Source organism: Phoxinus phoxinus, assembly GCF_949152265.1.
Source record: "Phoxinus phoxinus genome assembly, chromosome: 21".
NCBI classification, from domain to species: Eukaryota; Metazoa; Chordata; class Actinopteri; order Cypriniformes; family Leuciscidae; genus Phoxinus; species Phoxinus phoxinus.
Window position 1 is genome coordinate 1,865,140 of NC_136896.1, and position 13,980 is coordinate 1,879,119.

General features: G+C 40.3%; 1 protein-coding gene across 4 annotated transcripts in view; it reads left to right on the forward strand.

Moving 5' to 3' along the window:
- The window catches only part of kcnma1b (potassium large conductance calcium-activated channel, subfamily M, alpha member 1b), a 112,722-nt gene that overhangs the window by 39,799 nt on the left and 58,943 nt on the right, over positions 1–13,980 (forward strand). For all 4 annotated transcript variants that reach the window (XM_079595081.1, XM_079595082.1, XM_079595084.1 and 1 more), the window contains exon 3: positions 11,664–11,725. In XM_079595081.1, the coding sequence (XP_079451207.1) occupies positions 11,664–11,725 (62 nt within the window). The remainder of the gene's footprint in view (positions 1–11,663; positions 11,726–13,980) is intronic.

Consider the following 13,980-nt stretch of genomic DNA (forward strand, 5'->3'; position numbering starts at 1 on the left):
GATCGCTATTATAACGGCGGATTGCTATTATAACGGCGGATTGCTATTATAACGGAGGATTGCTATTATAACGGCGGATTGCTATTATAACGGCGGATTGCTATTATAACGGCGGATTGCTATTATAACGGCGGATCGCTATTATAACGGCGGATTGCTATTATAACGGCGGATCGCTATTATAACGGCGGATTGCTATTATAACGGCGGATCGCTATTATAACGGCGGATCGCTATTATAACGGCGGATCGCTATTATAACGGCGGATTGCTATTATAACGGCGGATTGCTATTATAACGGAGGATTGCTATTATAACGGCGGATCGCTATTATAACGGCGGATTGCTATTATAACGGCGGATTGCTATTATAACGGCGGATTGCTATTATAACGGAGGATTGCTATTATAACGGCGGATCGCTATTATAACGGCGGATTGCTATTATAACGGCGGATCGCTATTATAACGGCGGATTGCTATTATAACGGCGGATTGCTATTATAACGGCGGATTGCTATTATAACGGCGGATTGCTATTATAACGGCGGATTGCTATTATAACGGCGGATTGCTATTATAACGGCGGATTGCTATTATAACGGCGGATCGCTATTATAACGGCGGATTGCTATTATAACGGCGGATTGCTATTATAACGGAGGATTGCTATTATAACGGCGGATTGCTATTATAACGGCGGATTGCTATTATAACGGCGGATTGCTATTATAACGGCGGATCGCTATTATAACGGCGGATTGCTATTATAACGGCGGATCGCTATTATAACGGCGGATTGCTATTATAACGGCGGATCGCTATTATAACGGCGGATCGCTATTATAACGGCGGATCGCTATTATAACGGCGGATTGCTATTATAACGGCGGATTGCTATTATAACGGAGGATTGCTATTATAACGGCGGATCGCTATTATAACGGCGGATTGCTATTATAACGGCGGATTGCTATTATAACGGCGGATTGCTATTATAACGGAGGATTGCTATTATAACGGCGGATCGCTATTATAACGGCGGATCGCTATTATAACGGCGGATCGCTATTATAACGGAGGATTGCTATTATAACGGCGGATCGCTATTATAACGGAGGATTGCTATTATAACGGCGGATCGCTATTATAACGGAGGATTGCTATTATAACGGCGGATTGCTATTATAACGGCGGATCGCTATTATAACGGCGGATCGCTATTATAACGGAGGATTGCTATTATAACGGAGGATTGCTATTATAACGGAGGATTGCTATTATAACGGCGGATCGCTATTATAACGGCGGATCGCTATTATAACGGAGGATTGCTATTATAACGGCGGATCGCTATTATAACGGCGGATTGCTATTATAACGGCGGATCGCTATTATAACGGCGGATCGCTATTATAACGGCGGATCGCTATTATAACGGCGGATTGCTATTATAACGGCGGATCGCTATTATAACGGCGGATTGCTATTATAACGGCGGATCGCTATTATAACGGCGGATCGCTATTATAACGGCGGATTGCTATTATAACGGCGGATCGCTATTATAACGGCGGATTGCTATTATAACGGCGGATTGCTATTATAACGGCGGATTGCTATTATAACGGCGGATCGCTATTATAACGGCGGATTGCTATTATAACGGCGGATCGCTATTATAACGGCGGATCGCTATTATAACGGCGGATCGCTATTATAACGGCGGGTTTGCCGGCGCACGCCAGGAGCGGTTCACAGCCGAGGAGACCGACGCTCTCGTCAGGGCCGTAAAACACAGAGAAGTGACATTGTATGAGGATGATGGAGAAACACACACACATTAGCTTCGGTTAAACAGGCGTATAATAATTTGGGTAAATGTGTAATCTAGATTTATGCCTATTTGTTCACATCTTCACGGACACAACAATGATTTCCCTCGTGTGTTAATATTTTTCCTTGTAATAATGTATGATTTGCAAAAATGAAAACTGCTGCGTCCGTTTAGATGAGAGAATCAAAGTGTGTGTTGTTCACACGCTACATAATGGCCAAGCACGCGCGCTTAAAATAGCATCTGACTAACGCGCGGCGCCGCTGTCTTTAGACTCGGTTTCTCCTGGTCAGTGGCGGAGTTGTTTTCTGGAACTGCAGAATATCACCAGGGAACGTTTGCGCCGGAACACACTCCTCTTCTCACTGAACCGAGCGCAAGTTAATTCACTAATTTACCGACGTGCGTCTTATACGTGCAAAAGTCAATTGCGCTGGGTGCAAGATAGGGCCCTTTGTCTCCTAATTATGACCAGAAATGGATAAATATTCAAATCTGCTGTTTAAAACAAATAAATTACCAATGTAGAAGAATAGTTATTGGGTCTCATTCATGAAACACGAGGAGAACGAATTATTGTGTAAATCGTGTGTAAAGTGGTTCTGGCGTAAATTTTCGGATTCATAAAAATGTTCGTATTTTCCAAATGTTAGTTTGTACGAAAGAAATCTCCACCTGCTCCCAGCCACGCGTAAGTGCGTTTAACATCCGAACGTTTTGCTCATTAATAAGGCTGCATTTTAATTCACCTTAATCGGGTACATTTACACACAGCATTTTGAAAAAATATGATATATAGTAATTACATTCGGTTTTTCTTTTTTCTTTTATTATGAGAGCCAGTAATAGCATCTGCAAACGGATCACTTTAATCAAATAATTAATTGCTTTCAATACGGCTGGGCTTTATTTTTTCGAAGTGAACTAATTTGTTTTTTGCAGTCGAACCGTTTTCTTTCCACTTCTGGGACTGTTCGATTAACAGATGAAACTCCAGTAACTGCGTCTGTAATATCTGCCAAGCTTCCTTTTTTTAGGACCTGATACGCCACTATGTACGCTTGAAAATAAAATGTGGCGTTTTGAATGAACTTCTGATAATAAAATATTATGATAAATTTTTCATTTTCATTTGCTTTTAAGAAGACATGTTGAAATCCTTCGTTTGGTGTCATAATATGAGCCCATATATAGTCAGTCGGATTTAATGGGCGGGATTTATGGTAATTGAGAATGAGCGCGCACGCGCGTCCCATTTAATGGAATTCATTAACACACACACATTTCACTATCACATCTGACGTTTATGAAATATTTGTGAATCAGGAGAAGAGTTTTCGGGAAGGTCTCTTTATGCGCAGATCACTCACATATTTACTCGTATATTTACGAATGTTTCATGAATGAGACCCACTGTGTGCAAACAGCGGGAAACTGTGTATATTCGTGCAGTGTGTGCATGTCAAAACATCAATCAATTTAGATTTGAAGCTTGTGACGAATAAACACACACATCAACCCGATCACTTTATTTAGCGTTCATGTAAACACTGCGGTCGGATTCATCAATCGGAATAAATTCAGTGCGACTGAAGCACAAGTTGTGCATGTAAACGTATCCAGCGCGAGAGAGATGGAGTAATCTCTCATTGAGGAGATGAGACTCGCAATCCTCTTTGTCCCTCTTCCACACACTCACTCGATTCCTGTGAAATTCCTCTTATTTGAGTCTCAACACACAAAATATCATTAGAGAGTTACATCACAACACTGGATTACATTCATCCTCCCACTGAAGCTGAGCCATCGGCACTGGCTCCGCCGAACACATCGAGATCCGGCCGCGCGCGCTTCAGAACCTCGGATGATTGACATGTGGCACGTGTGGGTCTGCACATACACAGACATCTATATGTCCAAAATACTGATGATATCAGCGAAACGTGGAATTAAATATTGGTGTCGATCAGTAATTTGGTGTTTTATTATCTGCCACTATTAGCTTTTTGGATTTGGATACTTATTTCCAGCTTCGTTTTGTTTATTATTTTAATTTAAAAAAATGATTTATTGTGTTTAGCACTGCTTTGGTAATGCAAATGTGCAGTTTGAATTTAATTATTTATTAGCTTATTTAATATCGTTTTTGTTTTATTATGTTTTGGGAAACAAATGTGCCATTTGCGGATCATTTTTATTCATTTATTATTTTATTTAACTTAACTTTATTTTAGATTAGTTAAACTTGATTTAGTTTAGTTTTATTATATTTTTTACTACTATGGTAATAAAAATGTGTTCATTTAATTATTTATATTGCTTTATTTTATTTTATTTTAGTTTTTCTCTGCTTTGGCAATGCAAATATGCTAATTGCTCTTAATTTTTTTAATTTTGGTAACACTTTATTTTACAGTACACTTGTTACATATGTTACATGTACTTACCATAGTAATAATAGTAAATTATGCATAATTACATGCAAGTAACCCCTTAACCAAACCCTAATCCTACATGTAGTTGCTTAATATTTCTCAGCACTTAATATATAATTACACTGTAACAATGACACCTTAAAATAAAGTGTAACCTTAATTTTTTATATATATAATATGACTTTAATTTAGGTAAGTTTGCTTTAGTTTACATGGAGTTTGCTGTTCAGATGCACGTTTAGAAATCACACAGAACAGAATAATTAATGTTTGTCAAATGCATTAAATTAAATTGCAATAAACATTTAATTATCATATAATTGATCATAAATACAACAATTTGAATCAATATTTGAAAATATCTATTAGAAATATTGTCCATATTCGAAAGGGGCTGCGCTTTAGAAGCTGTCCATACATTAATATTACATGTATCTGTTTATCATGTATAATATATAAGCACGAGTAGCAGTGACTAACACTGTCCTTCACAAAACACTTCACTAGAAGATCTGTGACATTTCCCTCTCGTTACTACAGCCACTCGTTTACAGAGCACTCGTGAGGATGAGGAGGAGGAAGAGGCTTTCAATAATTCAATAACCCTCTCTCTCTCTCTCGCCCTCTCTCTCTCTCTCTCTCTCTCTCTCTCTCTCTCTCTCTCTCTCTCTCTCTCTCCTCCATCATTCCTCAGTGTGTTGACAGAGATGATGAGTGGAAGTTCAGGCCTCCTGCTGACTCTGGATCTGCCAAGATCAACCTATTAAACTCGGTGACATTTCTGAGCGAGTCGAGAGTCGAGCCTCAGATCTGCGGTTATTGTCCTAATAATGAGCTCAACCTTTATTAGCCTTTAGAGCGGTTATATATTCAGTCTGGTCCTGTGGCCAAGACCTGCGCATTTACAGTGCTAAGCATAAGTGAACACACCCATGCTAAAGTTGACTAAAAAGTGGAATAAAAAATAAACTTTTGGAAAATGCCTTAATTTAATTATTTAATTAAAAATTAGGAAAAATACAACCTTTAAGGACACCAGTTTTATTTGTGAATGAATAGTGTATCGTAAATAAATAAATGTTCTTCCTTAAAACACATTGGCCCTGATTTATGAAAAGTGCGTACACCAAATTTCCAGCGTACACCCAAAACCACGGTGACTTTGCGATTTATCAATATAGACGTTGGCGTACGGCACGCTCAAATCCTACGCCAGCTCAGGCGGTGGTGTACATGTACGCACGTTTTGAGTTAGTGCTGAAATGCGCAGAAAAACAATTCCTAACACCACAAAACGATATGATAGCCTTTATGACCCACTGTAAAAAAACAACAACATAGAAATGATAAACTTCAGTGTTTATTTGTGTGAGTTAAGCCCGGCAGGTGCGCACGGACTGGGTTCAGGAATGAAAGGCTTTCAATGACCAAAAAGTAATTCAGACTGACAAAATAATTAAAATGACATTCTTCTTCTTTTAAATAATAATAATAATACAAGTAATAATAATAACAAAGACATTCTTCTTCTAAATAACAATAAGCGTCATTAATAATCAAAATCATAATACTAATAAGAAGAATATTACAAATTGTCATGCAATTATTCACATCATCATCACTTGTACACCCCATTACATGTGACGTCATGCGAAATTCAACGCTAATAGTTTCAAAACACGTGCTGTAAAATAATGCATTGTTGTGATAGGTCATTTGCTCAACCAACCAGCGATTTAAACTGGATCTCCACCGGAGAAGTTTCTCCTCTTTGCCGTTTTCCGTGTGTCCATGGCGTAAAATGAGGGCGTGTGGGAGGCGGAGACGTGAATATAAAGGGGCGTGTTAATCTAATGACGATCGCTTTCAGCCGCGGCATTTATCAAGAGGCAGGTATTGCTATTGCGTACACCTGAATTTCAAAGGTACGCCCGTTTCGACGCAAGATTGATAAATGAGGGCCTGTGTGCATAGTCAGCACGCCCCTGTGTTAAATCCCCATAGAGGCATTTTTATTTTTAAAGGCCAGTTATTTGATGGATCCAGGATACTATGATCCTGATAAAGTTCCCTTGGCCTTTGGGATTAAAATATCCGCACATCCTCACACACCCGTCACCACACCTAGAGATCGGCATGGGTTTATATCAGTTCACCTAATATCTGGTTTGATTTGCATCGAGAGATGATCTTATGGAGAGTATAATCTCTAGGTATGGTGACGGGTGTGTGTGGATGTGAGTGACAGTTGATCGCTCATCTCTTGTGTAGAAATGTACAGTACACACACACTCACACACACACACACTCACACACACACACACACACACCCCGCCCCTATCCCTAAACCTGCCCAACACACACACACACACACACACACACACGCACACACACACACACACACCCCGCCCCTATCCCTAAACCTGCCCAACACACACACACACACACACACACACACACACGCACACACACACACACACACCCCGCCCCTATCCCTAAACCTGCCCAACACACACACACACACACACACACACACACTGCCCCTATACCTAAACCTGCCCAACACACACACACACACACACACACACACGCACACACACACACACACACCCCGCCCCTATCCCTAAACCTGCCCAACACACACACACACACACACACACACACGCACACACACACACACACACCCCGCCCCTATCCCTAAACCTGCCCAACACACACACACACACACACACACACACACACGCACACACACACACACACACCCCGCCCCTATCCCTAAACCTGCCCAACACACACACACACACACACACACACACACTGCCCCTATACCTAAACTTGCCCAACACACACACACACACACACACACACACACACACACACTGCCCCTATCCCTAAACCTGCCCAACACACACACATACACACACACACACACACACACACACACACAGCCCCTATCCCTCAACCTACCCATCACACACACACACACACACACACCCACACACACACACACACACTGCCCCTATCCCTAAACCTGCCCAACACACACACATACACACACACACACACACACACACACACACACACACACACACTGCCCCTATCCCTAAACCTGCCCAACACACACACATACACACACACACACACACACACACACACACACTGCCCCTATCCCTAAACCTACCCATCACACACACACACACACACACACACACACACACACACCCACACACACACACACTGCCCCTATCCCTAAACCTACTCATCACACACACACACACACACACACACACACACACACACACACACACACACACACACACACACACACACACACACACACACACACACACACACTGCCCCTATCCCTAAACCTACCCATCACACACACACACACACACACACACACACACACACACACACACACACACACTGCCCCTATCCCTAAACCTGCCCGTCACAGGAAGCATTTTTACATTTTTAATAAAACACAGTTTTTTATGTTTTTAAGCTATTTTAATTATGAGGACTCATGAAATGTCCTCATAAATTACGTTTAATTTTCAAATAACAGTGTAATACACATGTCATTATACACATTTGTGTCCTCATAAATCACAAAAACAAGAACACACACACACACACACACACACACACACGTCTTCTGTCCTTGTTTCCTCACTGAAGGACACATACAGTGAAAGCATTCTTGAGTGCTCTTGTGTTTTTTATTTATTTATATATTTTTATGTTGATTTTTTATCCATGAGGTGCATTGTGAACAGATAAGGTCTCTCTCTCTCTCTCTCTCTCTCTCTCTCTCTCTCTCTCTCTCTCTCTCTCTCTCTCTCTCTCTCTCTCTCTCTCTCTCTCTCTCTCTCTCTCTCTCTCTCTCTCTGTCTCTGTCTCTGTCTCTGTGCCTGACTGTTAATGAGATGAGGTTGACCTCTGACCTCTGCAGCTGTAGTAAACGCTTAGACTCGGCGTGTGACAGGAGTTCAGGTCCGATCGCCTCTTCTCCTCTTCCACTGTTGTCAGACTCACAGGTGTCTTAGATATCAGTCGGCGATTCGAAATCAAACAGAGTTTCACTTTCAGACAGGCAGATTCAACCTCACGTCGGACACACACTCGTGCATTATACATCAGATCACGAGATTACAATTCTGAATTATTCACACACAATTGATTCAGATACAATTGACCAATCACAACACACTGCTCCAGCCGACCAATCAGAGCGCAGTGTGCTTTTCAGAAGGCGGGGCTTCATAGAGACAGGAAGTAAACGGAGCGTTACTGACAGACTGGGAAGAGAGGAGCCGCAACAATGGAGGATATGAGGAAAATAATCAACATTCAAGCAGGAAAACATGTTCTAGTAGAGCATAAAACAACAAAAATGCGTAATATGGCCTCTTTAACACATGACTCGTCTGAGGATCTTAATCTTAATGTGTCCATGAGCGTTGAGGACGCTGGTTTAATCGAACTCAGACTAAACCTGTGTGTGTGTGTGTGTGTGTGTGTGTGTGAGCATTTGCTCCCTCTGCTGGTCAAGCGTAGCAGAAGTGCAGTGATCACCATGGAAACTGATGTGTGAAAGCGTGAGCACGCATGAATCAGACTCCAGCGCTCGGCGTGCGGGTCCGGCGTCCTAAACTCAGCCGCTCGATGGGATGTTTTGACTCGGACCCGGAACCGGGACGCTCCTGTGTGTGTGAGTGGCCATTAAAAATACATGCGGGTGTTTTCTCAGTACGACTGATTCAATGGTTCACAGACAATGGCATTTCCCCTCATGGAAAATAATCTGCCTGCTCATTTAAAATGCATGAGAGAGTCTGACCAGCGAGAGGAAGATCTCCACATCCACGCTCCTGTTGACCTGTGACCTGTCCTCCGCTGGGTTGGACTTTTAATGGATGGCTCCTTCAAAATTAAAAAAAATCTGTCATTATTTACTGAGCCTCATGTGACTCAGATCCTGTATGACATCATTTCCTCCATGCAGATGCAAAATCAAGCTAGTTTTACATTTGAATTGATATTTTTATATTAGGTTTTAATACTAGTTAAATTAAAGGTACAATATGTAATATTTGTGCATTAAAATATCCCAAAATCACAAGGCCAGTGTCATATATTTTGTTAAAGGATTAGTTCACTTTTAAAAAAAACTTTTGCTGATAAGTTACTCACCCCGATGTCATCCAAGATGTCCATGTCCTTCTTTCTTCAGTGGAAAAGAAATGAAGGTTTTTGATGAACACATTTCTCCATATAATGGACGTCAATGGGCCCCAAACGGGTCAAGGTCCAGATGACAGTGTCAGCGCCGCTTCAACGGGCTTTAAACGACACCAGACGATGAATACGGGTCTTATCTAGCGAAACCATCGTCATTTCACAAATAAATACAAAAGTTTAAGTTTTATAAGCACAAGCGCTCGCCTTGCTCTGTTCTGTGATGCACGTTCGTGACGTCATTAATACGCAGTTACGTTGAAAAGGATACGTTGTGTAGATAACATACTATTTTGAGTTTCTGTTTATTAAACCATTCCTCTTCATTGTATTAACTCAAATTTGTAATTACAACAAACTCAAAATTTAAGGGAACAAGGTAACTTGCTTTTTTAAGTTAAACCAAAACATTTTTTAGTGTAGTGTTTATGTGAAATGTTTTTTTTTTTTATAAATATGTTTATAAAATATGTTTTTTACATTCTAAATGTCATTTTTGATAAATTTAATGTCTTTACTGAATAAAAGGGTTAACGAATAAAAGGGTTAATAGCTAACGGATAAAGAAATCCAAATCTTTCATATTTATTAAAATTATTATTAAAATGATTTACTATTAAGTCGTATGGCTTCAGAGGACATTTTATGATGCGTTTATGGTGTGTAATGTCAGTGTAGCTTCTGTTTATGTGCTCCAGTGAGTCGGGTTTGAAGGAAGTGAATGATCCTTTAGCGATCGGTTCTGATGGTTGCTAGGCGGGTTCTTCCTGTCCTCGGGGGCTCGATGTTTACACACCATCCGATTCTGCCCAAACCTCATCAGGATCTTTAGATGAAAATGGGTTTCTGCCAGCAGGACACACTGATCATGAGGAAGATCTCACTCACAGGCTTTTCAGGCAAATCTATAAAAACAAGAGCAACTCTGTCTACAAATGCCACAGTTATGGTATACAACTATGGTAAATTTTACAGTGTACAAACACCTTGACCTCTTTATCTTATGGAAAACGCACTTGTTTAAAGGGGTGGTTGATAATAATTTCACTTTTCTAACTGTAGTTAGTGTGTAATGTTGCTGTTTGAACATAAACAACATCTGCAAAGTTACAACGCTCAAAGTTCAGAGCAAAGGGAGATATTTGCTTTTAAAGAAATCACTTTTTAAGAACTACAACAAACGGCTGGTAGGAACTACACGAGCTTCCTCCCGGGTTAGTGACATCACCAACCCTACAATTTACATAAACCCCGCCCCCTGAACACGATTTATAGATTATCAAGACAGAATATGCGAATCAATGACTAGAAGATAACTACACATAAGCTTCATAAATTCATCAACTAACCATTCAGAAATGTCCTGTTCTTCTTCTACATGTGTCACTTCTTCTCGAGTCTCTCCATCATTTTCTGACTCCGGTTTGAACATAAACATTGACATTTTCAGTGTGTGTGTGTGTGTGTGTTTGAGGTAAAAGGACACGAGCTGTTGTAGCTCCGCCCCCTGTGCCGGGAGCAGCAGCTCATTTGCATTTAAAGGGACAGACACAAAACGGTGCGTTTTTGCTCACCCTCAAAAAGTGACGATTTTAACATGCGATATAAAAATATCTGTGGGGTATATTGAGCTAAAACTTCACACACACACTCTGGGGACATCAGAGACTTATTTTACATCTTGTGAAAAGGTCTTTATACCACCCCTGTAATTAAACATTCCTGGTTCAATACAAGTCCAATATAAGTTAAGCATCTAGACCAGCAGTTCCACCTCAAAATGACAATTTAGACACTTCACTGATCGAACATGCTCTTGTTCTGGGAAACTGAATATTAACACTTTATACGTAGACTTGCATTGTAAAGTGCATTATTATAAACTAGGTCTGTCAATTAACATTTTTTAATCGCGATTAATCACATACTTTTATATATGAAATTAAGCATACATCATTTATCTTGTTTAACACATTTATTTTGTGTTATTTTGACCTATATTGCGTTTATGATGCAATTTTGTGTTTATTTGCGTAAAATTTTTTTAATGCATTACGGATTTTGAATGAAACGTTGACAGTCCTGCTATAAACCCAATTTTTGAGTTTGATGTAAAGTAACACACGTGTGTTGTTGTGTTGTTCAGGTGGTGCTGGTATTCGCCCTGAGCATCGGCGCTCTTGTGATCTACTTCATCGACTCCTCTGAGTGAGTATATTTCTTATTTTATCACTGTGCATCTCATTAGATACGGTACATACAGTACATAAAGACTCTCACCAAATTGCGAATGCAAGTAAAAACGGTCTTTAGTGAATAAATAAAATGGCTCACTAGTTGAGTTATACGTGGTTTAAATCAAATTGTAAAGGGCCAGTTCATGCCAAGCACGGATATTTGTTGTGAACATAATTGACCCTGGACCACAAACCCAGTCTGGAGCCGCACGGGTATATCTGTGGCAAATTGCAATAGCAACTATACACTGTATGGGTCAAAATTATCCATTTTTCTTTTATGCCAAAAATCATGAGGATATTAAGATCATGTTCCATGAAGATATTTAGTAAATGTCCTACCGTAAATATATAAAACATGTATTTTTGTGAGTGAATGCAGCACAATCGTGAACATAAATGCACAACTTTAAAGGAGATTTTCTCAATGTTTACATTTTTTTGCATCAGATTCCAGATTTACAATAGTTGTATCTCGACCAAATATTGTCCTATCCTAACAAACCACACATCAATGGAGAGATTATTTATTCAGCTTTCAGATGATATATACATCTCAATTTCATAAAATTGACACATAAGACTGGTTTTGTGGTCCAGGGTCACATTTTCTGTATTCAGAAAGTTAATCATTGACCCTGTATGCAGGAATAAGTGATGGGGACTGGGGTGGAAGGATACGTCTCTCGGGACAGATTTAGGAATAAAAAGAGAGAGAGAGAGAGAGAGAGAGTTTAGAGCATCACCACTGAACATACGTTGTTTAGGGGATCACAGCGACTCTGAAACTGACGTCATTCAGACGTTACACACATCAGTGAGCTCATAAAGGTGAAGAGCGCTTTGACTCGACCTGAGTATGCCATGGGCGAGAGAGAGAGCGAGAGAGAAGGAGAGAGAGAGAGAGAGAGAGAGAGAGAGAGAGAGAGAGAGATAAGCCGGTTGTGTTTGTTGCAGTTTTTCCTCTGAATAGACTGAGATTACATCAGGAGCTGGTGCATCTGTCAGAGATTCAGAGATCATCAGAGGGTTTCAGTCCAACACCGACTCATTACAGGAACACTTTACACACAAAAACCAAAGAAAATGGGCACAGATGCCGTCAAGCTCCCAAAATGCACCACAGAAGTATTATACAAGTCATTTATTTGACCACAAAGACAACAAATGTTAGCGCACAAGTCAAATAAACCAGACATTTAAATGATTATTTGCTGAAAATCTGAGCGCTCATTTGTCATTCCACTTGCTGTGTTGCGATTGGTCACAAGAGAGACACACGAGAAGAACCAATTACTTTTGGTGTCATTGACAGGTTGGAGAGAAATGAGAGTGTGTAGATGATAAGGAAAGCAAATTAACCTAATTGCATCACATTAAATACACATGTTATTTAGTATGTATGAAATGATGTAGTGGCGGATAGACTTACATTGATTCTGGCTCTGTGTACTTTGTGTTCTCTCTGCATTTGATGCAAACATTATAAGGTAACACTTTACAATAAGGTTCATTAGTTAATGTGATCTAACCATGAGCAATACATTTGTTACAGTATTTATTAATCTTTGTTCATGTTAGCTATCAAAAAAATACAGATTTTCATTGTTTGTTCACGGTGCATTAACTAATGTTAACAAATTGATTTTAATAACGTATTAGTAAATGTTGAAATGAATATTAACTAAGATTACAGGGATACTTCAGGATTTAGCATTAAGCTTTGTATCAGTAGAAAACCTGTAGTAACTTCCCTCCCTCATGTCCCCCTGAGACGAGAGATTTATGTATTTTTTGTCTGTAAAAATCGCCATATTGCGTCATCGGAGGCTTTTTTGTCCAGAGGCGAGACACTCCAGCCAGTAGGAGGCGCTAGATCCGCATGTTTTCAGCCCGCCCATAGAGGAGGGATCTCACTCACAGAATGTGCAAATAGTGTCAGCCATCTTTTATCTGTAAGCTAAGCTAACCGGCTCTTGTTCTGTGGAGAAAGCGGAGTAGTAGCGGTGACCATCCTCTTTTCCCCGGACACGTCCGGCCGTCGAGATGGTCCAAAATGTCCGGGATTCGGCTTTTGCTTTCTGCCGTCGCCATTCATTGTTTACATGCACACCTTTAGTTTCACTCTAACTGAACTCATCCCGATCGGTGAATCTGAATGCAGTGTTTACATGAACGCTGAACAAGTGATCGGTTGATGTGTGTTTTAACATTGCTAAGAATATT